The sequence below is a fragment of the Caretta caretta genome, chromosome 6, assembly GCF_965140235.1.
Source record: "Caretta caretta isolate rCarCar2 chromosome 6, rCarCar1.hap1, whole genome shotgun sequence".
NCBI lineage: Eukaryota > Metazoa > Chordata > Testudines > Cheloniidae > Caretta > Caretta caretta.
Genome location: NC_134211.1, coordinates 75,024,658 through 75,050,893, shown reverse-complemented (window position 1 = coordinate 75,050,893; position 26,236 = coordinate 75,024,658). Strand labels below are relative to the sequence as shown.

Below are 26,236 nucleotides of genomic sequence, written 5' to 3'. Positions count from 1 at the left end.
TCGCTAACCCCGTGGTTGGATGCTTCCTTAAAGGGCTAGACAGACTGTACCCCCAGGTGTGGCAACTGGTTCCCCTTGTGTCCTTAACCTGGTCTTCTCAAGGCTCATGATGCCCCTTTTCGAACCTCTAACAACTTTTTACCAGCGTTCTTCCCAAAGTCACATGTTAATGACAGGGAATGCAGGCTCCATTCCCTGAACGTTAGACAGGCGTTGGCTTTTTACGTTGAGTGGACAAAGCCGTTCAGGAAGTCAACACAACTCTTCTTCACCATTGCTGAGAGAATGAAAGGACTGCCGGTCTCATTCCTCAACGAATCTCTTTTTGGATTACTTCCTGTATCAAGATGTGCTACAACCTGGCAAAGATACCAGCCCCAGCATTGATGGAGCACTCCATGAAAACTCAAGCTTCATCTGCAGCCTTTCTGGTGCAGGGCCCCATTCAGGACATCTGCAGGGAAGCAACATGGTCGTCTCGTCATACCTTTGTCGCACTACACCATCATGCAGCAGGCTAGAGACAATGCTGCATTTGGTGGAGCTGTGCTACAATCTGCAATTCTGTGAACTCCGACTCCCTTGGGACTGCTTGGGAGTCACCTACTTGGAATTGACATGAGCAATCACTCAAAGAATTAAAAATGGTTCCCTACCTTTCATAACTGTTGTTTTGACATGTGTTGCTCTTCTCCATTTTAAGACCCATCAGTTCCTTCTTGCCGGATACTCTGACATAAGGGAGATGGAAGAGTGGGTCATATATACCTGGCCATGAAGGCGCCACTCCACGGGCCCCACAGCCGATCCAACCGTTACCGCTAGGGAAAAACCTTCCGACGATCATGCACGTAGCATAGAATCATAGAATATCAGGGTTGGAAGGGACCTCAGGAGATCATCTAGTCCAACCCCCTGCTCAAAGCAGGACCGATCCCCAATTAAATCATCCCAGACAGGGGTTTGTCAAGCCTGACCTTAACTTCTAAGGAAGGAGATTCCACCACCTCCCTAGGTAACGCATTCCAGTGTTTCACCACCCTCCTAGTGAAAAAGTTTTTTTCTAATATCCAACCTAAACCTCCCCCATTGCAACTTGAGACCATTACTCCTTGTCCTGTCATCCGCTACCACTGAGAACAGTCTTGATCCATCCTCTTTGGAACCACCCTTCAGGTAGTTGAAAGCTGCTATCAAATCCCCCCTCATTCTTCTCTTCCGTAGACTAAACAATCCCAGTTCCCTCAGCCTCTCCTCATAATCATGTGTTCCAGTCCACTAATCATTTTTGTTGCCCTCTGCTGGACTCTCTCCAATTTTTCCACATCCTTCTTGTAGTGTGGGGCCCAAAACTGGGTACAGGACTCCAGATGAGGCCTCACCAATGTCAAATAGAGAGGAATGATCACGTCCCTCGATCTGCTGGCAATGCCCCTACTTATACATCCCAAAATGCCATTGGCCTTCTTGGTAACAAGGGCACACTGTTGACTCATATCCAACTTCTCGTCCACTGTAACCCCTAGGTCCTTTTCTGCAGAACTGCTGCCTAGCCATTTAGTCCCTAGTGTGTAGGGGTGCATGAGATTCTTCCGTCTGAAGTGCAGGACTCTGTACTTGTCCTTATTGAACCTCATCAGATTTCTTTTGGCCCAATCCTCTAATTTGTCTAGGTCCCTCTGTATCCTTTCCCTACCCTCCAGCGTATCTACCTCTCCTCCCAGTTTAATGTCATCTGCAGACTTGCTGAGGGTGCAATCCACACCATCCTCCAGATCATTAATGAAGATATTGAACAAAACCGGCCCCAGGACCGACCCTTGGGGCACTCCGCTTGATACTGGCTGCCAACTAGACATGGAGCTATTGATCACTACCCGTTGAGCCCAACAATCAGCCAACTTTCTACCCACCTTATAGTGCATTCATCCAGCCCATACTTCTTCAACTTGCTGACAAGAATACTGTGGGAGACAGTGTCAAAAGCTTTGCTAAAGTCAAGGAACAACACGTCCACTGCTTTCCCTTCATCCACAGAGCCAGTTATCTCAACATAGAAGGCAATTAGATTCGTCAGCCATGACTTGCCCTTGGTGAATCCATGCTGACTGTTCCTGATCACTTTCCTCTCCTCTAAGTGCTTCAGAATTGATTCCTTGAGGACCTGCTCCATGATTTTTCCGGGGACTGAGGTGAGGCTGAGTGGCCTGTAGTTCCCAGGATCCTCCTTCTTCCCTTTGTTAAAGATGGGCACTACATTAGCCTTTTTCCAGTCATCCGGGACTTCCCTGGATCGCCATGAGTTTTCAAAGATAATGGACAATGGTTCTGCAATCACATCTGCCAACTCCTTTAGCACTCTCGGATGCAACGCATCCGGCCCTATGGACTTGTGCACGTCCAGCTTTTCTAAATAGTCCCAAACCACTTCTTTCTCCACAGAGGGCTGGTCACCTCCTCCCCATGCTGTGCTGCCCAGTGCAGTAGTCTGGGAGCTGACCTTGTTCGTGAAGACGGAGGCAAAAAAAGTATTGAGTACATTAGCTTTTTCCACATCCTCTGTTACTAGGTTGCCTCCCTCATTCAGTAAGGGGCTCACGCTTTCCTTGACTTTCTTCTTGCTGCCAACATACCTGAAGAAACCCTTCTTGTTATTCTTAACATCTCTTGCTAGCTGCAACTCCAGATGTGATTTGGCCTTCCTGATTTCAAACTCGTGCATGCTCGAGCAATATTTTTATACTCATCCCTGGTCATTTGTCCAATCTTCCACTTCTTGTAAGCTTCTTTTTTGTGTTTAAGATTAGAACACACACCTACTTGGAATGGACATGAGCAACACATCTCTAAGAACAACAGTTACAAAAGGTAGGTAACTTTTTTTATAAGGTTTGATCAGGCTGGGATTTCAGGGTTTATATCTGCATTGTTGTTGCCCCACTAATAGTTATATTTGACATGCTAGTTACTCCCTATCTTTTGTTTCAAATGTAATTTCAGAAGTATCTTATACTACTAATGAAGGATGCTACTTTGCAGTCAGACTTCATTGAACTTTTATCCAGTCAGAACTCAAGACATTTTTTATAAATTTCTGATATGATGTATTAAAACAAATTTTGTTTCCAGTTTAATGTGTGTACAGCAGATAGGTTACAGATCTGATAGGGAAACCTGTTCCACTCTGTGAAACTAGTAGCTTTTAATTTAGTGCCAAGGGAGTATAGTTGTACTCTCGGATAACCTTTTCTATTTAATTCACAAACTGTAGCTCAGTGTTCTCTCAGGTAACTGCATTCTTTTTTTCTTACCTAGGGCATCCAGTCCTTGTAGGTGTAATTTATATGTTCATAATTGATGTAAACTGATCTTTGACTCTAAGGTCACACTAAGGAGTTTTAGAAAAGACTTGGTAAAGCTGCTACCCCTTTTCAGCTGTTTGTGATAGCTCTTGTGAGATTAAGTAGAGACTTCCAGTTCTGTTTACCACTATTCCATTTTTTAAAGACTGTCAAAGGTTTAATTGTCATGTCACAGGTTTAATTGACTTGGTGATAATTCTGAAAGATCTTGGAATCTTGTCTACAGAAGCCAGTGGTAACACGCAGTAGTAATTTGTTCTTAAAATTCCCAAGTGTAGATTGAGTTCTAGGGCACATGAACATGTGAAGTGTTAAAGATTTTAGCGACTAATAACTCCAATGGCAGAAAGTTAGTCATCTCTGCTGTATTTGCAAAAGATGCTGAAAAATTAATCTTTTGGTTGTTGCAGTGCAACTTAAAAATATAGATTTGTTTTTGTTACTTAATCTGTACTCAAAAATAAAACGCTGTAAAACTTTAGTGTCTACAAATCCAGTTAATCCTACTTCTTGTTCAGCCAATCGCTAAGATAGACAAGTTCGTTTTCTTTTTCCGGGTCCTATCTGTAATTGCCCCCTCTCCCCCTTCCCCACATAATGTACTTTCACAGTAAAGTGATTGCAATTCAGTACTTGTATGAGGTAAACTGAAAAAAATACTATTTCTTTTGTTTATCTTTATTACAGTGTAAATATTTGTAATACAAATAAATGTAAAGTGAATACTATACACTTTGTATTGTGTCGTAATTGAAATCAATATATTTGAAAATGTAGAAAAACATCCAAAAATATTTATAATGATTTTACATTGGTATTCTATTATTGTTTAACTGTGCAATTAAAACTGCGATTAATCACAATTTTTAAAAATAATTTGACAGCCCTAGTTTATTCCTTTGATGTTTGGATGAGACGTTTTCATCATTTTAGTATGAAGGGGTTGTGAATGTACTGTACCATCTTTATTTGTGTTAGGAATTTTTATATTGGAATCTTGCACTAATTGGCCTTTATCAGTTGTATAAATGGATTTCACAGTAGTTGATCAAAATGTCTACAGTTTGAATGTTGTCATAGTTCAATATACTTGATTAGATGGTACAATTAAGCATAAGGTTAAATGTGAAGATGGTGTTACTGTAACTTGGAGAGCTTTTGGACAAAGGGAAGTTCTCTGTATCTGTAAATTGTATTTGGGGATATAGTAAAAGTACAAATTAGTAACATTGGAAGTAGCAGTACTTCTGTAAACATATAAAGGAAAGTACTAAACTTTAGTCTGAAACCCCTCAAGGTACTGCATTCTGCTGGTTTGTGAACTTCAGTTTCCTTACATTAAATTTTGAAGTTGGCCTGGTGGAAAGAGAGCAGAAATGTAATATTTTGTCAGACAAGATTGTGGCATTGCGCACTTTTTTCCCCCTTATTTACAGGGAAGCCCTAATATCCTTGATTTCCTTCAAAAGGAGCAGTTTATATTGCTGCCAGGGGAGCAGTGACCAGGGAAAGTCTGAAGCAAATGGATTTTAAATGTATAAGCAGACACTTTAAGATCTTGTCTTTACAACTGAAATTCTCTTAATCTAGATCTGAGACCAATGATTAGACTCGCAGTAATACTGCACTGTGAAAAATTAAGTTTGAGACTCATACTTGGTCATCTGGCTGCTTCTGGGAATATAAGAATGAGTGAGTGCATGGCAGTGCTTCTTTGATGCTTTTTGGGATGTTCCTGGTGAAGGAGAGGCTGCTAATTGATGATGGTGCTAAAATGGCTCCCATCGGTGTCATTACACAGACCGCAAATGTTTACTTGAGCTACCAATTTTTAGCGATGAAAGACACAGGTTCAGTGAACAACTTGTATTTCATTTGTCACCCCTAAGCTAAAATGATCTTGTATACTTTTGTTTCATTTTCCAGTTTGTACAGCCCCATTTGCACAGCTTTATGTATTTGATCATTAGATATTTACATCATAATGCTTATTTTATTTATTTGAATTACAAGTTAAAGCAGGAAAGCCCAACAATGACTTTTGGTGTGTTAAAAGGTTTGAAAAGATCAGCATGGAATATCAGAAATTCTTAATGTGTTAAAATTTAACTGTTTGTGTAATAAAACATTCTCCCACATCCCAAAAAGATGCATTTGATTATAAATAGTACTCTTGTACAGATATCTTTTTGTAAATTTCTAGTTCAGTTCTCATAGTTCATATAACATCATTCAGGTGGCGTAACTATGCAAACTTGATTTCTGAAACCCAGTGTAAGCCAGACAAATGGTCCTCATTTCTTGTAAAATAGTGGATTGCTTTTTATAAAGTGCATAAATGATTGTGCAAATGGGACAATCACACAAGTTCCTGGATAAACCATGTGCTCTCTTTAATTCCTTTAAACACAAGAAGTTGCAAATTGGAGGTCATAAACTAGCATTTCCATTTTTTAAAAAACAAAAAACAAAACAAATTGTCAGACTTTTGAAGAATTAATATAGCACGCTTTTTTAAATTAAAATTTTTAGCATTTCTCTGCTTTACAGTATTTCGAAAGAGCTATATAAAATGTAAGTAAATTTCATCATGTATCAAACAGAAAAGATGATGTTGGGAGCAAATGGTCCTAAAATAAGTCTAGTACTCTCTTAAAAATGCCACTTCAGTACAAGAGGTAATTTTAGGTGTTCATAACAATTGCATAGTTCAATCAGCAGGAATATCTATTGTCAGTTAATATTTTCTTTTTTCATGGGACCCTGTAGTATACACGCTACTTTTATTATTTATTTACTTATTGCTTATAAACATAACCTATGAAACTGGTGAAAACATATAGTTTGTAAAGCAAACTGGAAAAAAAAAACAGGTTTCCTAGCTTAGGGCCTGTTCCTACTCTGATTTCAGTGGGAGCAGGATCAAGCCCTTTCTCATTTGTTTACTTTTCTGTCCAACTGATAGTGGAAACCTGACTCACTTTATAGTTAGTCTTCAGTCAAAAGCTGATGCTTCCTAGATATAGTTAGACCATTAAATATATGGTTTCTAAATCCATTTGTGTCTTTACTAAGACTAATGTTGGCTGGTAAGATTTCTTTCCTAATGTCTCTGATCACCAGATATTTACCACAAGAAATTATATTGAAAGTGACCAAGGAAAAGGAGAGGCATACAAAACAATTTTTTAAAGTTAGATTTAAAATAAAAGCATGTTAAAAGTCAGTTTTAATATTGGGCAGATTTCCAGATTGTAGCATCTGCTCTCTTTTCAGTTGTGAACTAGAAAGCACTTAACAGCCATTTATTTTTTATTAAGGTGGTCTTGGTATTTCAAATAAGATTAGGTGCTCAGCCATTTTGTGTTTATGGAAAAACTAAATTTGTTCATGTTGCATCTCTTTCAGTAATAGTTATGCAAGAGTGCGAGCTGTGGTGATGACCCGGGATGACTCAAGTGGTGGATGGTTACCACTTGGAGGAGGTGGACTAAGCTGTGTTACGATCTTCAAAGTCATTCATCAGGAAGAGAACAGCTGTGCTGATTTTCTTATCCACGGAGAACGACTCAGGGATAAAACGGTAACAAATCACATTATGAATACAACATATGTATAACTTGACAGAGCCTAAAAGTAACACTTACATGTTGTTGTTCTACAGAATAATTAAACTTCTTAGCTATAGTTGTTTCCACTCTTTGTTGCATGATTTTACACTTTCTAAATATTCATATGCCTAAAAGAGCAAGTATTTTATTTTTTGATTCTTTAAATTTTCTTCCTGTATCTCTAAAATTAAGTGTTGCCCTTTCAGAAGTTCAAAAATACACTTTTTGGCAAACAATTAGTTTTTCTCCCCTCTGTCTTTCTAATAGAGTTTCAAACTAACCTCTCTTTTCTGTTTGTGCGCTGGCAAAATCAGTGAAGTCAGCAAAATGCTGGAAAGTAGAAAAGTACAAGCATGCAATATTCTTGAAGTTTATTTTTAAAAAGAAAAGTACAGAAGGAATTCCATCTTGTACTAGAAACATTTTATTCTGGGTCAAATTTTGCACTTATACTAAGGTAGTTTCTTTAGTTATTGCTTGAAAATAACCTGTCTGGACTCTGATAAAATAAATACTAGAAAACATTGCATTGCCTGAAAACCACCAAGCGGAATTACAGTGCAGCATGCTAGTGTATGCTGCATTTTACACCCCTGCAGTCCAAACTTCAGGACTATGAACTCTTTAAAAGAGTTTCATCTCTTACATGCATGAAATGTGCAGTTTCCTTCTAGGATAAAAGATAGAATTGCTTTTTAGATCTGTGTTGCTAATTCTCACATGTGAATACCTGCTCCTCCATCAGTACTGATGACTTTTCTGCCTTTATCTCAGCTGTTAGGAAGGAGGTCCTATGATGCTGTCACCATCCCCATGGCAAGTGGTGGTTGGTTCCTAAACCCTGTTGAAAGCCTTGGACCCTCTTCCTCCTCCCACTGTCCAGCACCCAGCAGGCTCAGAAGCTGAGGGTATTAGTGATCCCACGTTGTTTAGATTTTTTTCTCACACACCTTTTTTCCTAGTTCTAACCGGCCTCTGACCAGACCGCCATAAACTCTAAATTTAAATACGGTGCTAAATTCCATCAAAGTAGCACTCTCTCTTTTTCCCCCTGCACAACGCAACCTGTGACATGCTTAGGCTGTCAGCCAGATCCCTCTCTGCAACATGCTATTTTGATTGAATAAAAGGGGGTGACTTGACCAAAAAGGGAAAAGCAGTTAAAAGGAGTTTCTTGGTGAGTTTTGACTTCTGAAGAGCTGATGGATCACCAAAGTCATCAGTGGAAGAGGGCATACTTTCCCCATCATCCTTGGACTAGTTCAGCATGAAGGAAAAGGTACCAGTATTGAAGTTGACAAACTTGGTGAATCTTATTCACTCCCCCGTAACAAATAAAGAGCCTTCAGCCCGTTGCTCTCTCATCTAAAGAAGCTCTTAAAAATGTGTAGGAAGATCAGAGCAGTTGTTCCAAATCTTAGATTCTCTGATAAAGATTATGAAATCAATGATCCACTCAAAAGGGAAAATCCATTTTCAAAGTTAATCCAGCCATACTATAGTCATGTGGACAAGTCAGTTAAATTATCTTCAGACTGTAGGAATGACTCTTTTCCTTATCTCAATCAGTACTTCCCTCAACACAAAAAAAATCTCCATTGAAGTGACTGGAGCAGGAAGCATCTCCAGAGAGTTGTTTGCAGACCAGATAATGGAGAGCTTGCTATAAGAATCTTTGAATCCTTTTCTCTGGCTTTGCAAGCAGCCATAGTCTTCATAGACTCTGCCTGAACAGTCCTTTCTATCCCCTGCTCCCAGTTTCATGAGCTAGAGAGGCTACCATTTGAAACAGCTTCTCCTCCAAAGTCCTGACATCTCAAAACTTGTTCCTCACATAGGAGGTCTGAAACTTTTCTCTTCCTTTGCTGGTAGTATGTCCAGAAGCTGTGCTTTCTAAATTGGGGAGATTCCTCATGCAGTCCCAAGACACATCCTCTCTGACCTTCTCTCTCATTCTGGTTCTAGAGCACAAAGAGGTCTTTCAGTTCCTGTTCAGGAATTTAGGGGGGAGGGATATAAAAAGAAAATATTCACCCAGTACTGGTTTTGGGGTTTTTTGTTTTTCGTTTTCTGGTTTTTCATGTTGTAGGATCACAGATATTTAGACCAGATGGTATCATTATGATCATATAATTGAACTTTCTGCATAACACAGGTAATTTCCTGTAATGTACCCAACATCATGTGGTTGGACCAAAGCATGTGTTTTAGAAAACCATCTAATACTGAATTCAGTACACAAAATTATGGAGGATTCACCACATCCCTTGGAAATCTGTTTTAGTGGTTAATTACTCTGTATTCAAACTGAAAATAAAGTGCAAATTTACTATTTACTCAAACATCAAACCACAACCTTTAGAACTGGTTAAGCCCATTTCAAAAGTAGCGAATGGACAGACTTACTAAGGTGATGTGAGGTGGGGCGTTGGAAATTAAATCAGTTGTATTGTGTTTTTGTTTGGACCAAATTTTTTGGTTCCTGCCTTATGTGGATCTATTTGGTATCCGGTTCACTGAGAAGGTAGTGAGGTTTTGCATTTGGCATGAGCACGCTCTGGTCCTGGAGGGCAGACCCCTTATCTAGTTTTCTGGAATCTCATCCACCAAAAGTTGATTGATCTGAATGTATGCGTGTGTGTATGTACCCCCATCACCAATTTCAATACTATATTTTTTTTCTGTACTACTGACATACACCTGACTACACCTATACTTAGACGTTACTTAAGTTCTAGGGAAGGTGCCTCTTTAAATGAATACCAGTAGAATGAGGAAGATAACTAGAATGCAGGCAAGAAGTTTGTTTCCAGTGCAGTCTGAGCAAACGATGTGAGAAGCTCCTGTAAAATACAGATACCGATACAGCTTGGAAAAGGAGTTGCTGTGTAGGTAATTATGGGGATAGATGTTTGGTAAGTGAGTAGAAGGGAGCTGTACATTTGTATTGTCCCTGAGGACAAAGGAAAGGAAAGCTGCGGTAATCAAAAGCTAATTTAGTGACTCAACCAGAAAGATCTGATACCTTAGGTGATTTAGGATAACTGTTAGGATAAAGTAAATGACCCCATATCCAGCTAGTAGTTAGGGTAGGTGGGGACATCCTCAGACAATATTTAATCAGAGGAACTGTAGCACACTGTAAGACAGCCTTTTAAGGTATGTCTACACTGCAATGTAAGCCCAAGGTTAATGGGGCTTGAGTCAGCTGACCCTCGTTAGGTGACCCTGGGCTTGAGCATCTCCGTTGTATTTTAACCCTGTGTTAAGACTTTTCTAACCCATGCTTGAACCTGGTGGTCTGGTGTCCATGTTGCAATGCACAGACCCAAGTCAAAGTAACCATATCCCAGAGTCCCTAGGGCCCCCGGAAATGTGGCCACTCTAGCCCTGGGACTGAGACACGTGACTGCCCTCCCTGCACATTACCAGGAAGCAGCTCACTAAGCAAAAGTCTTGATCAGTTTGCTCTCCATTCCAAAACCAGGAGGCTCTTTGATAGCAAGCTTTCAGATTAGTGATCAGAAGAGAATGAGTTAATGCTCACTTGAACTGCTGCTCTTTGCAAAAGGGCGGAGGTGGAAAACCTATTCTGTTTTAAATAGGTTGGATTTCAGATTGTTGGGATAGAGAGGATGAGGAAGTATCCCTATAGAATTGTGGGATACTTCCAGCTGACTCCCAGGCCCAAGTCAAGGGGGCTGCATCAACACTGCAAAGCAACAGGGCTCAGACCTTGGGTAGTGGCTTAAGTTGAACTTGGACCCTCCAGCCCTGTCGAGTCCTGGGTTAGTTTAATTACAGTGTAGATGTGGGGAGTAGGCTTCAGCCCAGGCTCAAGCACAGGCTTACTTGCAGTGTAGACATACCCTTAGAATCAAGGAACAAATGGATGATGCTAAGAGCTGTTAGATTAATCTCCTTCCTACGTTGCTAAAATTTGTGTAGTTGCTAGTTTGAAGGATCTTATCGTAGATTCTATGTTCAAGCATGTAAGTCTTGGCCCATTCTCTTCTCTTTTCTTCAAATGGACAAGAAGTGTGTTGTTTTGTTTTTAAATCTGAACAGAGTTGAGATTTGGTTGTCTTGTCCCTATCAAGTTATTTGCTAGTGCTCTGACAGGAAACAGAACTGTGTCCTTAAGTCAAGAAAGTTGGACACCACAACTGTTAAACTCAAAGGAATGGAGAAAGCCTCAGTCTTCCTCCACAAAAGAGCGTGTAGAGACCACTGTGACTCAAAGTGGAACAAGTGACATAGGGATTGTGGGATCCTTCACAAAATCCTTTTTTTTTTTTCTAATATAGATTAGAATATCCTTATCAACTTCTGATTTTGAGAAATAGTTATATATAACTATAATTATGATGATGGCTGCATAGGATGCAAGATGGTGGTTTTTTCAAAAGCAAATTAGTTTAAATTTTCCAGAAGCATTGTTTTATACACTTCAAAATTTACTTTATATGGTCACTGAATGGCATTAGTGTCTCCAAGAAAGTTTCAGTATGTGTTCTTGCAGCTGAGATCTTCAAACCTGAATCTCTTCAATACGATATTTAGTCTTTAATTTTAAAGTCGGCCTCTTAATTATATTTTCAGTTTGTTTTTAAATAATCTTTGGATACAGCAAATATATATATATTTATTTAGTCTGTCTCTACGATTTCTCGGAAAGACTAACTATTTTAGCTTTGCATAGTATGTCCTGTAATGTTTTGGTTATTAAGGCTATAACTCTGCAAAGACTTAAGCATATGAGTAATCCTATAAGATTCAGTGGGACTATTTGTGCTTAAAGTTTTTAAACATTTGTGTAAGTCTTTGCAGGATTGGGGCACAAGTGACTATGGCTTCCTTTCCAATATCATTCCCATCCTACCCATATGAATTCTTGGCCTATGGAAAGTAGAATTTTCAGAAGTTTGTGGTTTTTTACCTTCATGAATATATACAGTCTTCCTAAATTAGTCTTCTTCTGTTTTACTCCCATGAAATTGTTGTCTTATTTTCATTTTTTATCTTCTGATTTAAAGCAGGCTAGAGAGTGTTTGCCTTGTCTGTAATTTGCTATTAACTTGAAAAGAAGCTCATTTATTGACAGCATAAATATATGATCAGTATGAATTGCGAGTATTTCTAGCAGGCAGCCTGGATTGATTTTTTTTTTTTAACATTTACATTGTTAGGGTTTATTAGAATTATTTATGAGTGTGGATTGACCAATTAAATTGTAGACGGGAAAGCTTATCTTAAAGTAACCTCACTAAATAGAAAGCATTTAGCAAGCAATTACCGATTATTCTGAACTGAATTCTTAACTTTGAAGATCCTTTTAATTACTCAAGAACTTAAAAATTAGTGATGAACAAACTTTAGCTGGATCCTATGTAGAGCCTTCAGAATTGCATGTGATGGTCAATTTAAGAAACTCAGTGCAGTCTCTCTAAATAATATGTTTAAAATGTTGCATGATATTGACAAACAGCATGATAGTAGTTTAGGAAAGAAGTCAAAGTGGTGGCAACAAGAATATTGATTTAATTTAGGAGAGGAAAAGGAGGCTTGCAACTGGACAACTTTACCCAGCTTGTATAGATCTCTTTTGGAATGTAAAGTAGTCTCACAAAATACCCTAGACATAATTACACACTTCCTCCTTTATTACAGGGAGTCCTCAGACTTACAACACAATTCGTTCCTCGAAATTGCATAGTAAGTCGAAATGTTGTAAGTCAGAACTGCTTTCCCCATAGGAATCAATGGTATGAAGCAGAGGATTGGTTCCATAACACAGGCTTGATACACTATTTTCACCACAATAACCCAGATTTTTGTACTAAATGAATTATAGATGACTAATGTTGCAACATCCATGTATTTACTGTACACTATATTTTGTAAACAGCATTCAAATAAACATATAAACTCACATATGCTGTTCAGAATGCTGGCAACATAGGCTCAGAAAGGCAGGGAGAACAGCACAAATGCTGAGCCTCAGCCAATCACTGTTCAAGCTTTCTGATTGGCGAGCCCAGGGCCAGGAGCCAATCAAAAACAAGTGGCAATGCAACCTGGCAGCTACCCTGCTGCCTCAAAGCCAATCAGAAGCGATCCCTGCCAGCTCCATACTACTATAATGCAACCAGGGGGTGATTTCAAGCAAACTTTATGCAAATCAAGCGTTGTAGGGGCGAAACAGGCAGTAAATTGAAATGCGTTGTAAGTGGCATCCCACGTAAGTCTGAGGACTGCTTGTTAATCACTTACTTAGATCTGTCTCCATCCAGTCTACTTGGAACAATTACACTCCACTTTAACATGGTCAGGTCTGCTTCTCTGTTAGCCTGTGTAAAGAGAGACATATTTGTCATTAAATATATATTAGCATAAAGCTTCAAGGTTTTCGAATTCTGTAAATCTTATTTGTTAAATGAGAATGCATGACAACTAATTTGGCTTTTTGTTTAATTATGGTGATTTTCTGTTATGGCTTGCACATTTCTCCAGTTCTTCCTTGTAGTGGAATCCAGTATAAAAGTAAAAAGAGGAGGCTGGCTTAATTTGGTTCACCCATCAGAAGTGACAGATGGAATAGGTGACATGTTTTCTGGAAAAAAAAGGATTTTTGATTAATTTGAGAGATGCAGGGATGCATTTGTATAAAGGAGGTGCACTATACCTCAGTATATAAATCCAGCACTTTAGGAGACTCCATCCTGTTTTTCAGTCTCTTCTAACTAGAAGTTGGAAAGATATTAACGGGCGTACTTGTTCCAGAATGCTAATTAAATTCAACAGCTGCTAAACCGTAAGTTTGCATGCTAAAATACATAGAACTATTTCTTTTTTTCTTTGAATAGTGTCCCAATGAGTGCTCCACGCTAGGTGTATGTGCGCCCCTGCGCCTCTAATCTGAGATTTTTGCTAGCAGTGTCCGTTGAGCCCGCGCATGTGCTCTCCCTCCCTTGTGGTCTGCCATGAGGCTATCTAGCACTCAACCCCTTTGGCCTCAGAGCGAGCAGTTGTCCCTTCCTTATCTGCATCATTAGCATAAGTAAGTAGTTTTTGTTTTTTGTTTTCCTTAATAGTTAGTGTCAAGGTTCCTCCCCCACTCTGAACTCTAGGGTACAGATGTGGGGACCTGCATGAAAACCTCCTAAGCTTACTTTTACCAGCTTAGGTTAAAACTTCCCCAAGGTACAAATTAATTTTATCCTTTGTCCTTGGAATAACCACTGCCACCACCAAACTCTAACTGAGTTTACTGGGAAACGTAGTTTGGACACGTCTTTCCCCCCAAAATACTCCCAACCCTTGCACCCCACTTCCTGGGAAAGGTTTGGTAAAAAATCCTCACCAATTTGCATAGGTGACCACAGACCCAAACCCTTGGATCTGAGAACAATGAAAAAGCATTCAGTTTTCTTACAAGAAGACTTTTAATAGAAATAGAAGTAAATAGGAGTAAAGGAATCACCCCTGTAAAATCAGGATGGTAGGTACCTTACAGGGTAATTAGATTCAAAACATAGAGAATCCCTCTAGGCAAAACCTTAAGTTACAAAAAAGACACACAGACAGAAATAGTCATTCTATTCAGCACAATTCTTTTCTCAGCCATTTAAAGAAATCATAATCTAACACATACCTAGCTAGATTACTTACTAAAAGGTCTAAGACTCCATTCCTGTTCTATCCCCAGTAAAGCAGCATACCAACAGACACATACCAAAAAACACTTTTTTTTCTCTCTCTCCTCCCAGCTTTTGAAAGTATCTAGTCTCCTCATTGGTCATTTTGGTCAGGTGCCAGCGAGGTTACCTTTAGCTTCTTAACCTTTTACAGGTGAGAGGATTTTTCCTCTGGCCAGGAGGGATTATAAAGGGGTTTACCCTTCCCTTTACATTTATGACCGTTAGTGTTTCCTTTTTATATATTTACTCCTTTGGGATTAAAGGAAAAATGAAGAAGACAGGGCAGGAAACTAAAGTTTTTTCTTTCTGAGAGTATGCCCACCCCTACCCTCAGGTGTTTAGTAGCCTCTTAAGTTTTTTCGGCTTAAAAAAAGGAGGGGGGGGGGAGAAGAGGCGTAAAGAAGACCTTTTACTGCATTCCCCACTGCTAGAGGATGATAGCCCCCTGCCCAGGGGCATGTCCGGCTCTCCCTGCGCCAGAGGCACCTGTCCTGCAAGGAGTCAATTCCTGTAATGGCCAGACGCTCACACAGTGTCTGGTGCCTGGGAGAGTTTCACAGAAGTGCTTCACCTGCCACAACTAAAACAGCAGTCTTGCAGGAACTGTGGAGCAGAAGTTAAAACTGCTCCTTATGGCGAAGGTACTTCAACCTCCAGGAGACTCTGGTGGTGACCCAAGATCATCCCCGGAGTCTTTAACTTGAAAGGGGATAGAGTCATGGAAAAAAAAACAGCAGACTCTCCCTGTGAAGGCTCATAAAAAGGGCTCCGAGTCATTGGCCAGACAGCGGGGTTCCCCAGTGCAGCCACCACAGTACCAACAGCACCAGAAACGCATAGGCTCTGAGTAGTTGGCCAGCCGGAGTGGCTCCCCAGGGCGGTCACCTCGGTACCGACAGCAACAATAACTCTGAAGCACGGTACCCAGAAAGGAGCCTCTGCTATGAAGTCTGCTCTGTGGCACCAGCTACACCATCTGGAGAAGCCAGGGGCTCAGGCAGTCAGGCTCTGAGGCAATGGTACCACCCCCTAAGGAGACAGACAATTACTGTACCGTCTCAAAAAGAACGGCACAGAGGAAAACTTTTTGGTATCAGGTGCGACAAAACTCCCATGTAGGGAGTGCTCTGCACCTTCCCAACCATTGGTATTGACAACATACCACAGACATTCCTCTCCGGTACCAAGTGAGCCCACGGTACCAAATGAGCCCTGGTACCCTGGAGACCTGTGGCCCCAGTACCCAGGGAAAGACAATTACCATACCATTGCTAAAAGAGTGGCATCGACAAAACTTTCTGTACCAGCTGCAACAAAACTCATCCAAGGAGTGCTCTGCCCCTTCTCAACCACCAGTACCAAAAAAGTACTGTAGACACTGCTCCGTGGTACCAAGTGAGCCCATCGTACCACATGAGCTCTGGTACCCTGGAGACGTGATGGCTGGGGAAGAACTGCAATCCCCATTACTTGGTACCAGGACCCCAGTACCGAGCACATTCTGGCACCCAGAATCATTCTTGTCATCAGGCTGTGTACCGTCAAAACCCCAGTCAGTGCTACCCTTACCCAGTGACAAGTCTGACAGTGGCCAAGAGGAAGGCATTTCCCTGATTTCTCATCGTGGCCCCCATTCCAACTCTCCTTCCCTATTCCCCTTCAGGGACCCTTCTCATGAGAATCTACTTCATCAAGAAATATATCATTTGTTGTGCCTAGGGGCCATTGAACCAGTCTCGGTGCAACTCAGTAGCAAGGGGTTTTACTCTCATTATTTCCTGATTTCCCAAAGGCGAACGGAGGTTGGAGGCCCATTCTAGATCTAAGGGCATTAAACAAATACGGGACGGCGTGGTCACACTAGCAGCCATTATTCCAGCTCTAGAGCAGGGAGAGTGATTTCCAGCCCTCCACCTACAAGATGTCTACTTCCATATCACAGTACAACCATCGTACAGGAGATTTCCTACAGTTTACCTTTGGGGCAGGACCACTAACAGTACAGACTGCTCTGCCCAAGGTATTCTCCAAGATTATCTTCATTGTAGCGGCACACAAACTCCAGTCGCTGTACTGGGGTTAATCAGCACCAATCTTGATGCAGTACAAGCAAGAGTATTCCTCCCGCTACACACTCCCCACCTTGGGGCAGATTCCTCCTTAATAGGCTGGGGAGCTCACCTGCACATCTACAAGGTTCAGGGCAAATGGCCTTCCACAGAAGTGACCTTCCATATCACTCTGCAAGGAAGCACTCGAACTTTGGAACTGGTGCATCCATCACAACATGCTCTTCTCAGCTATCTACCAGGGATGCAGAACGTGACAGCCGACGGTCTGTCGGAATTTGTGTCACGACCATGAGTGGGTACTGAACTCGGAAGTGCTTCAAGATATAGTTCTCAGGGCTTTTACTAGATCTCCCTTTGAGTCCATGGCAACTTGTTGTCTCTCACACCTGTCCATGAAGACAGTATTTCTAATTGCCATCACTTCAGCTAGGCACATAGGAGAAATAGTGGCCCTGATGGCACACCCATCATTCATGGCCTTCTTTAAAGACAAAGTAACTCTAAGGCCATATCCCAAATTTTTCCCTACTTTCTCTGCACTTTCCATATGAATCAACAGCTCTATCTCCCTGTTTTTTTCCCCAGAAGCACATTGTGACAACAGGAAGACGATTCTGCATATGCTAGATGTTAGAAGGACACTAGCATTCTACTTGGACAGGACTAAGGACTTCAGGAAATCCCTCAAATTCTTCCTTTCATCCACAGAAAGATCTAAAAGCTCTGTGATATTGGCTCAAAGACTATCCAAATGGGTCTCTGGTTGCATTAATCAGTGTTATCCAGGGCTCAACCTGCTTCCATCCAGAGTCCATACGCACTCCACGAGGTCAATTTCTACCTCAGTTACATACCTTAAAGATAGAGATATCTCAGTAGTCTGTAGAACAATGACTTGGGCGTCTGCCCATACTTCTGTAGAACATTATGTGATCACTGAAGATTTGGCTCCCGACGCTGTCTTCGACTCCACAGTACTCTCTGTAGTAACAGACTCCATTCCGAAGTCCCAGCCTCCAGTGGTGGGTGCTGCTCAGGAGTCACCTACAGTGGAGCACTCATAGGGACACTACTTGAAGAAGAGGAAGTCCCTCACCTTGTGCAGTACTGATGGTTCTTCAAGATGTGTGTCCCTATGGGTGCTCCACAACCTGCCCTCCTCCCCTCTACTTCGGAGTTCTCTATAGGGCTCTGGGGTGGAGAAGGAAGTGAAGGAGGTTCGTCAACACAGTGCTAGATAGCCTTGATGCAGACTACTAGGGAGGGAAAGCACATGCACGGGCTCAACGGACACTACTAGCAAAAATCTCCAATTAGAGGTGCAGGGGCGCACATATACCTAAAGTGGAGCACACATAGGGGGACACATCTCGAAGAACCGTCATTACTGCACAAGGTGACTAACTTCCTCTCATTACAGTTTGTTTAATTATGCTAAAATAAAATTTTTTTTAAGCAGGACACTGGGTTGTGTCTCCAAAGTTTGATTTATCTTGTTTACTGTTACTAGATAACAAATCATGTAATTTATTTTCTATCTTTTCATACTAAATGTTCTTCAGAAAATAAATGCTACTATTTGTTCTAATAACAAGGAGCAAATACACAACTGTGGGAAAACAGTATTACAAATAGGAAGTGGTTTTTCTTTTACAGGGTTTATTGTAAATGGCTAGTAAACATATCTGTGGACAGTAGTATGAGACAGAACTTTGAGTGGGTCTTCAGCGTTCTGCTACAGGGTGGAGTAATTTAGATGAGTTTGAGGATTTTGTGAATCTAATTTGGAAATTTGTTCTGTTGCATCTTGAGAATAAAGTTTATAATAAAACTTTTTTAAAACCACCATTTATAATTTTTAAAAATGCCACTATAGCTGGGATATCTTACTTGACTGCTACAAAATCGCTATAGACAAAAAACAAAATATTGAAAAATAAGGCCCTAATCTTCCAAATGCTAAGGCAGGCAGATAATGTTTGTTACTTGAATAGATCAATTGACTTCAGTGAGATTAAGCACGTGCTTATAGTTAAGCATGTGCATAAGTGTTTTCAGCATCATAAGCTATAATTGTATTTTTATTAAAAGCTTTTCAAATCAAAATTGCCTTGGTGTTAACAGTGAAAAGTTATTTAGTCTTCCAATACATTAACAGTTAGTCTGAAGTTTTTCTTTCAAAAAACCCAAAAAGCCCAAAATTTTCAAAAATAGAAGGCTAATGTTAGGCTTCTATCCCGGAGTTAGACACCTAAAGGTAGGATTTTCATGTGCTTTTAAGAGCACAAGTCCTATTGACTATATGCTGCAAATCCTGAAGGAGTATGGCTTGGTTAAAGTATTTCAGCTTGATCGCTAGAAGTTCAAGGTATTGGCATATGGTGTCAGTTGAAAACAAAGCACAAGTCACTTGCTAATCTGTTTTGTCTTTTCCGTTAATGTTATCATAATAAAGATTTTAATGAGGCCATGGACTTGTCTTTCTCAGCAAACCTGGGCATTTTATTTAAATGTGAAGAGAAAAAAATTCTAAAAATCTGCTACCAATTAAATGAAATAAACAAATAAAAAAATGTTCCCATTTAAGAGAATAAAATGGGAAGAAAGTGAACTAGAAACATACACATAGAAATCATGGATATTTATCTATCTTGACTGGCAGGAAGGGAAGTAGCCCAACCCCTGAAGACCCAGCCAATTTTTATTCTGCTTCCGTAGCTCTCAGAAGGCAGATTTGGTGCACCAGCTGCAGAGCCAAATCAGCTGAAGCAACAAAACTAATTTCTAAACAAATGGTAGCTGTGCTTCTAAAGGAGCCCTTCTCAGGAACAAGGGTGCCGCCCCCTATTCTCTCTCCATAAATTCAGTCCCTAGTATACTCTGCTCACTGTCACGTGGCAGATAAACTCATAAGAGCAAGTCATAAGTCTATGGTAACTTCTCTTCACCCCTCAGGGTCTGGATGGACTCAGATTTGTGTCTTGTGTGGTCAGGAACTTGGTCCCTCCCCAGGTTTCCCCCTGGGGTTTGTCTCAGTCCCCTCCCCATTGCAAAATAAAGCACACACTGCCTTAGACAAGATATTGCCTTCAGTAAGCCCTTCTGCCCCTTGAGTGGTTGTGGCTAATTTGCCTTTGAAGAACCAGAGCAAGTCCTGCTCTAAGATGCCTGAATTGATGTTCCCAGCATCACTACCAAACAGAGTAGATTTCTGACTTCCAAAATGTCTGTAGATGAAGCACTACTCTGAGCACCCAGAGTAGGAGTCAGTACTATATGATGGGGGGATCAGATGGCCTAAACCTCCCACTTCGGGTGCAGTCTGTGTCTCTTGCTTTAAGCCCCTCCACAGTCTGCCTAAACTCTTAGGCTATATTTTTTCTTGGGTGGAACAGTAGAATCTTCCTTCTTAAGCTCCCCCCCCCCCCCCCCCCGTGGGGCTTTTCTCATCAATACAAATCTGCAGGCAAGAAGGCAGCCCTTTCTTAATCCTGTCTGGAGGGCTACTCTAAAAGGGAAGCAAAACAGAGTGGTGCCATACGGGGAATGTTTGTCTCCAGAGGATCAGAGAAGGCTGCGCCCAAAATGCAGAGTCATGAGGCGGTGCCTTCCCTCAGGGGTTTAATTTTTTGTTCTATCTAGAAAATCTTCAAACCTCTCCTTCTTGTGAACCCAGAGAGAAGGAGGCTTGCTTCAGGAGTTGTTGTTTTCTTCTACAAAGACATCTCTTTCCTCCTACAACACAATCCATGTGAGAAGCAAATGAAAACACTTTCCTTCTCTCTGGGCTTTCTTCTAGAGCAACTTTTTTGCATTTTCTGCAGAGTTGAAGGAGATTGAAACAAAGTATGGATTCCAAAAGGGGTCTTCCCATTTCATGTGCCCCAAGTAGGATGAGCAGATAGCAAGTGTGAAAAATCAGGACAGGAGGTGGGGGGTAGTAGGTGCCTAAATAAGAAAAAGCCCCAAAAATCAGGACAGTCCCTATAAAATTGGGACATCTGGTCACCCTAGCCCCAAGAAGAGGATTTAGCACCCTGTCATCATCCTTCTTATAATCTCAATCTGCAGAAGGCCTTAGTCCCCTAAACAGAAGGACAGAGACTGGCACAGGATTTCTCTTTCCCCTACCCTCCCTTGGAGACTCGCATAGGTGGCTTCAGTCTTCAAACCATGAGCCTTTCCTTACATGGGGTTGTATAAATGCACTATAGACAATCGCACCCCACCCAAAGAAGTCCCCATGAATTGGGAGCATCTTGAAATCAGTTGGGCTACTCAAGGACTAAGGTGCTCAGCATGAATAAGGGTGTCTGACTTTCTAGTCCTTAGAAATTAACTGGTTGTAGCGAGGTCTAATGCACATTTTAAACAAGACTGTAGTTACATGATCCTACCAAGTAGGCCCTGCCGATTGTGGCAGTTACTGGTGTAACACAGCAGAAGATGTCCTGGCATTGGTGTTAGCCACATTTGGCCAAGGTGACATCTGTCCTGCAAACCTAAGTATTTTTCTGCTGCATATAATTGTAGCCCATGATTGTAGGTAGATTGCTGTAATAGCATAGTGGGTCACTGTTTGTTCTCTTGCATGTGCCTACTATTTCCCAAAAAGTAAAACCTCTCTGCTTTTCTTTTTCTTTCCCACATTTTAATGATTTTTTGAAAATAGATAGAGGGCTTCATTTATACTATTGATTTCAGTGGGACTATTCACACAAGTAAAATTACATGCATACGTGTTTGCAGGGTTGAGCCCTTTGTGATATATTATGGGACAGTATCTACTTACATATAAAGATATAATTTGTTAGCACAGCTGGAAGCCAATTAGAGTTTATAACTTGCTTAATTAGCTTCCTAATAGATAAAAGTTTTCAGTTAATCATATCAAAAAGGAGGTGTACACCAAATGTCTTTTTATACTCACTGAAAATTTTTTCTGTGCAGTAATACAGGTATCTTGAGTGTTAATCTTGTGTAAAATAAATTAAACTGTTTGAAAGCGTGAATTTTTCAGTCTAGACTTGCTTACTCTGATCAAAACTTGCTTCAAACACCTTTGCCAATTTTAAGCAAAGTTTTGAGAATAGCAATTAAAGACACACAAAATTAATGTTGCTTTTTATAATGATAGAAAGGAAAACCACATCACTTTGTTACTGTACTTAAGAATTTATTAATCTCTGCTAATATTCTGCTTCTAGGGTCTAAACTGTTACTTTGAGACTGCATATGCTCCTGATATAAAATTGTTCTGACTTGCGCTACACAGAAGTAATATTCTGTTTGTACTTTTTAAAAAGTATAATAGCTTTATTTCTGTAGCCTTTTAGTGTTTTGTCCATTGTGTGTTCTCATGAAGTCTATAGGTTCTCTGCTGTAACTGTTATGAGATTATGGCATTCAAACCAATGAAATGTTAATTAGGTTGAAAATCTAAACTAGGTGGGATGCATGATAATTTAGCAAGCAATATTTTCTGTTCACAGCACACATGTACACATGCATGCTGTCTCTTGAATATATATGCACACATTCTACTAGGGAAAAATAATAAGTATTATGTGATGCAGAATTAGAGGCTGGTAACAATAGGTGATGGTAGTAAAATGACATTTTTCTGGCCAGAATCATGGAAACAATTATGTACATCTTATCTGAAAGTATAAATATTTAGCTTCTGGAATGGTAGAGTAATAAATCATCCTTTTTAAAAACAAAAAAATTACTCAGAAAATTCAAATCAATAATTGTATCTTTTTTAAAAAAAGTATTATACCAAATAGATGCAAAATTATATGTATGATATGACAAATGCAACCTAACTTCTGTGAGCAAGGTCCTTGGATTATGGTGTATGAAACTGAGAATTCTGCATCAGCTTCAACTGAGTATTCTAGTGGAGGGTTTTTAATCAGTATCAAAATGAATAATCAGAACAGTAGCCCCTGTTAAACCCAGTTTTTGGACTATGCCCACATCTTCATATTTTAGTATACCACAGATATTTGTTTTTTGGTTTTTTTTAAATGACATGCATAACACAGGGTTAGGAGCAGGAGGTAGGGAAGCTGGAATCATAGCCACTTTAGAGGTGCAAACAATAGCATGACATCTGTAAGTGTGACCCAGGGATTTCTTGATGGAGTCATGGAGCTGACCCACTGCAGACACAGTCCTTACATTATGGATGGGTGATAGTGAGCTGCCTCATAACCCTGAGTGCCCCTGGAAAGCAGGATTGTAGGAAAAGCAGAGTAGAGAAATAGGTATTGATATTTAGATTGTCTTATTTAGGTTTGAGTTAATCATTTACTATGAGCAGGCCAGTTCACACCTCCACAGTACATGTTTCAGGATATCTGCAGGCTTGGGAAGATAAAATTGCATTGATGTAACCCGGGAAACATGAACCAAGTTTATCATCAGAAACATGGGTAGTACCTATTTTAAGGAAAACTTTTAGATTCTACGGCAGGGATCTCAAACTCAAATCACCACGAGGGCCACATGAGGACGTCTACATTGGCCCAAGGGCTGCATCGCTGGCACCTTTTCATATAAAGGTACAAAAGCCCCCCCCAACTCCACCCCTTCCCCGCCCCATTCCGACCCCTTCGCCAAAGTCCAAACCCCAACTCCATTCCCTCCCTGCCCCTATTCCAACCCCTTCCCCAAATCCCCGCCCCTGCCCCACCTCTTCTCCACCTCCTCCCCTCAGCGCACGGCTCCCTGTTCCTCCACGTTCCCTCCTGGAAAGTGCTAAGCTTGGCAGCGGGAAGTGCCTGGAGGTAGGCAGAGGAGCAGGGATGCTGGAGGGGAGCGTGGCGGCCCGAAGGAAATAACTCCGCAGGCCACGTGTTTGAGACCCCTGTTCTACAGCATGATTTAGCAGCATTGTGTGGATCAGGGAAAATTCTTCAACCACAGAATATGCAGGGACCTAAATAGATATCCTGTTGGATGTGGCACAATATTGTACGTCTCTCCAGGAGGGCTGTTGTATTAAGAAAGATGAGAGGTTAATAAGCACTTTAAGAATGGAAGAATCCAAGATATTTGTAAGGAAGTATAAGGAAGCTTGGTTCTTGCATGCTATTTCTCTGGATTCCAAGCATTACTGTAAGAGCCTTTCTCTGCGATTCCCTTCTCTAGGATGAAATCTTTTATTCTTCCTATTTTGGGAAATTGTATCATAGCATTATATTGAGTTGGGGGCTTTTTAAAGAAAATTTCAAATTTTGGATGACCGTCTTAAGTACTGTTTTAGATGTGGGACCAGATTGTACCTTCCTGATTTATTCCAGCCATGAAATCTGCCAGAGATCAAGGTTATCTACCTGCACCATCTGCATGTATTGCCATTGGCCTTTGTACCATCCAACAAGAGGGATGAGGGAATTTGCAGAGTGTCGGCAAAACTGGTATAATTTAATGCTGAAAGACAACTCAAACTCTGGATGGGCAAGACCAGACACTATAGAAATGGAATAATGTTGCTTCATTCGATCCAGAAATCTGCTGGTGTTTCAGGGACACATGCTGAAAAAAGTAGATACTCCATGGGTCCATATGAACATAATTCCTAACAAGTTTGTATAACTCTTTTCATCTGAAGATCTCTAAGCGCTTTATGGAGGTGGAACTCCTGAAAATCCCCAACTACTTGCCTTTAGCACAGAGGGTTATCTGTGGGCTTAAGAAAATGGGGGAGGCTTTCTTGACATTCTGCTTCTTCTGGCCATGCTACAGAGGGGAAAACAGGGCCTTTGGGTTTACGTAGGGTATCAGGAGTAATTTGGATATCTGGCTATGGGCTTGCAACTTAGACTTTATCCTAGTATCTAAACTGGGTTGGGGATCTATATGTATTTCACGTAGAGAAATATATTGAGCACTATAGAAAACAGATATTCCATAAAACAGTTTAGCAAAAGAAAAAAAATCGCCAAACCCCCTTTCTTTTGATCAGGTGACAGTCTGGATTTGTGAATAGCATTATAATTTATAGGCAGCCTGGAGGTTGACTCAGTGCTAATGTCTCTTGTGTAAGCATTCTTGCCATCCAGAAATGCTAGTTTTCGGTGCAAGGTGGTTAATGCTACTGTAAAGGACGTTTGTCTCAAAATAGACTTCCGTCACATGTTAGCATCAAAATTAAAGCACTGATTTTTCTCCCCTCCTTCATTTAAATTTATCTCATGGTGTTTAGATTAACACAGCTGGGAGCAGATGTCCAGTCAGGTACTGCAGGAATCAGTGTTCCTGTACTTCACATCTTTCGTTGTGGATGAGAGTATAAACAACATAATTTTGGTTCCAGATTAGGGGGCATTTTGAACAGCATAAGACACACAAATAATACAGATGGAGCTGGTGATATATTATTAAAATGAAGAAGAAATATTAATACTGGGGGAAGAAGAGGAACAATCCAAAATGAAGACATTGAGCTGGAGGAAAAAACTTACAAAGCACTAGTACCAAAAGTGACATAGGGTGATAGTGGGCTGCAAATTAAAAATAGACAACGGCTGGTTTGCGGGTTTTTTGATGCACATGTAAAGGCAGGTATACAGAGGCCATAATTTCTCTCTTCATAGACAGTTATACCTAGAATAGAGTACCTCAATATCAACCATTTGTAGGGAGTTGACAGAAGAGCAACAAAAATAATTTTGAATCTGAAGAGATTCATATGTGAGGAAAGAGTAAAAGATCTAAATTAAAATTAATATTGCATAGAGAGGAGTAGCAATAGAAGGCAATTGAATTCTGAAAAGTGGGATGAATAAAGAATACAAAAGCCAAATAGGAAAATAAATAGTCCGAAATTCACCTTAACTGTGTAACGGTTTCCCAAGAGAAGCAAAGGAAGTTCCATCACATCACATACTTCAAAATGGACTAGACAAAGCATTTAAAAAAGACTGAGGAACAATCCTGTATTGGGAGGAGAAGGAAGGCTAAAATAGGTAGTCTAATAATTAATGTTGTCTATTTCAGAGCTGTTTTAAATATAGGACTTTGTCATCAGAAAAATGCCAGAGATTGGCATAAGAACCTAATATAGTGCAATCCAATGGCAAAGATGCTTTTGTGATGAGGGAAGCTTGGGGGGTGGAAGGAAACATAATTTTGATTTCAAGAGGTATTTATAATTAGTGGGTAAAAATGATCTGCAGAAAACATTGATTGAATCTTATCTTTAACCAAGTACTGTGTTCAAAATAATCCTTATTTCCCATTTACTATAAGAGATTTTATATTTCCTATCTGTGTTGTACATGTGTAACAAAATGTAGTACAAAACAAATGCTGAAGTTAGCATTCTGAAAAGACTATCTGACAGGGTTAAAGGAAAAAAATAGCATGTAACAACTTATTATGAAGTGCTTTAAATTTAAACAGCTCTGCAAAAACATGAAATAAGAAGGCCCCTGTTACAGGCTGTTCACTATTGACGTTTTTAAGCAACAAATGTAATA

At 40.4% G+C, this 26,236-nt stretch overlaps 1 protein-coding gene across 1 annotated transcript in view; it reads left to right on the top strand.

Moving 5' to 3' along the window:
* Positions 1–26,236, top strand: part of SPRED1 (sprouty related EVH1 domain containing 1) — a 123,598-nt gene that overhangs the window by 56,761 nt on the left and 40,601 nt on the right. Inside the window, exon 2 of the mRNA XM_048853958.2 lies at positions 6,771–6,945. Coding sequence (XP_048709915.1) covers positions 6,771–6,945 — 175 coding nt within the window. The remainder of the gene's footprint in view (positions 1–6,770; positions 6,946–26,236) is intronic.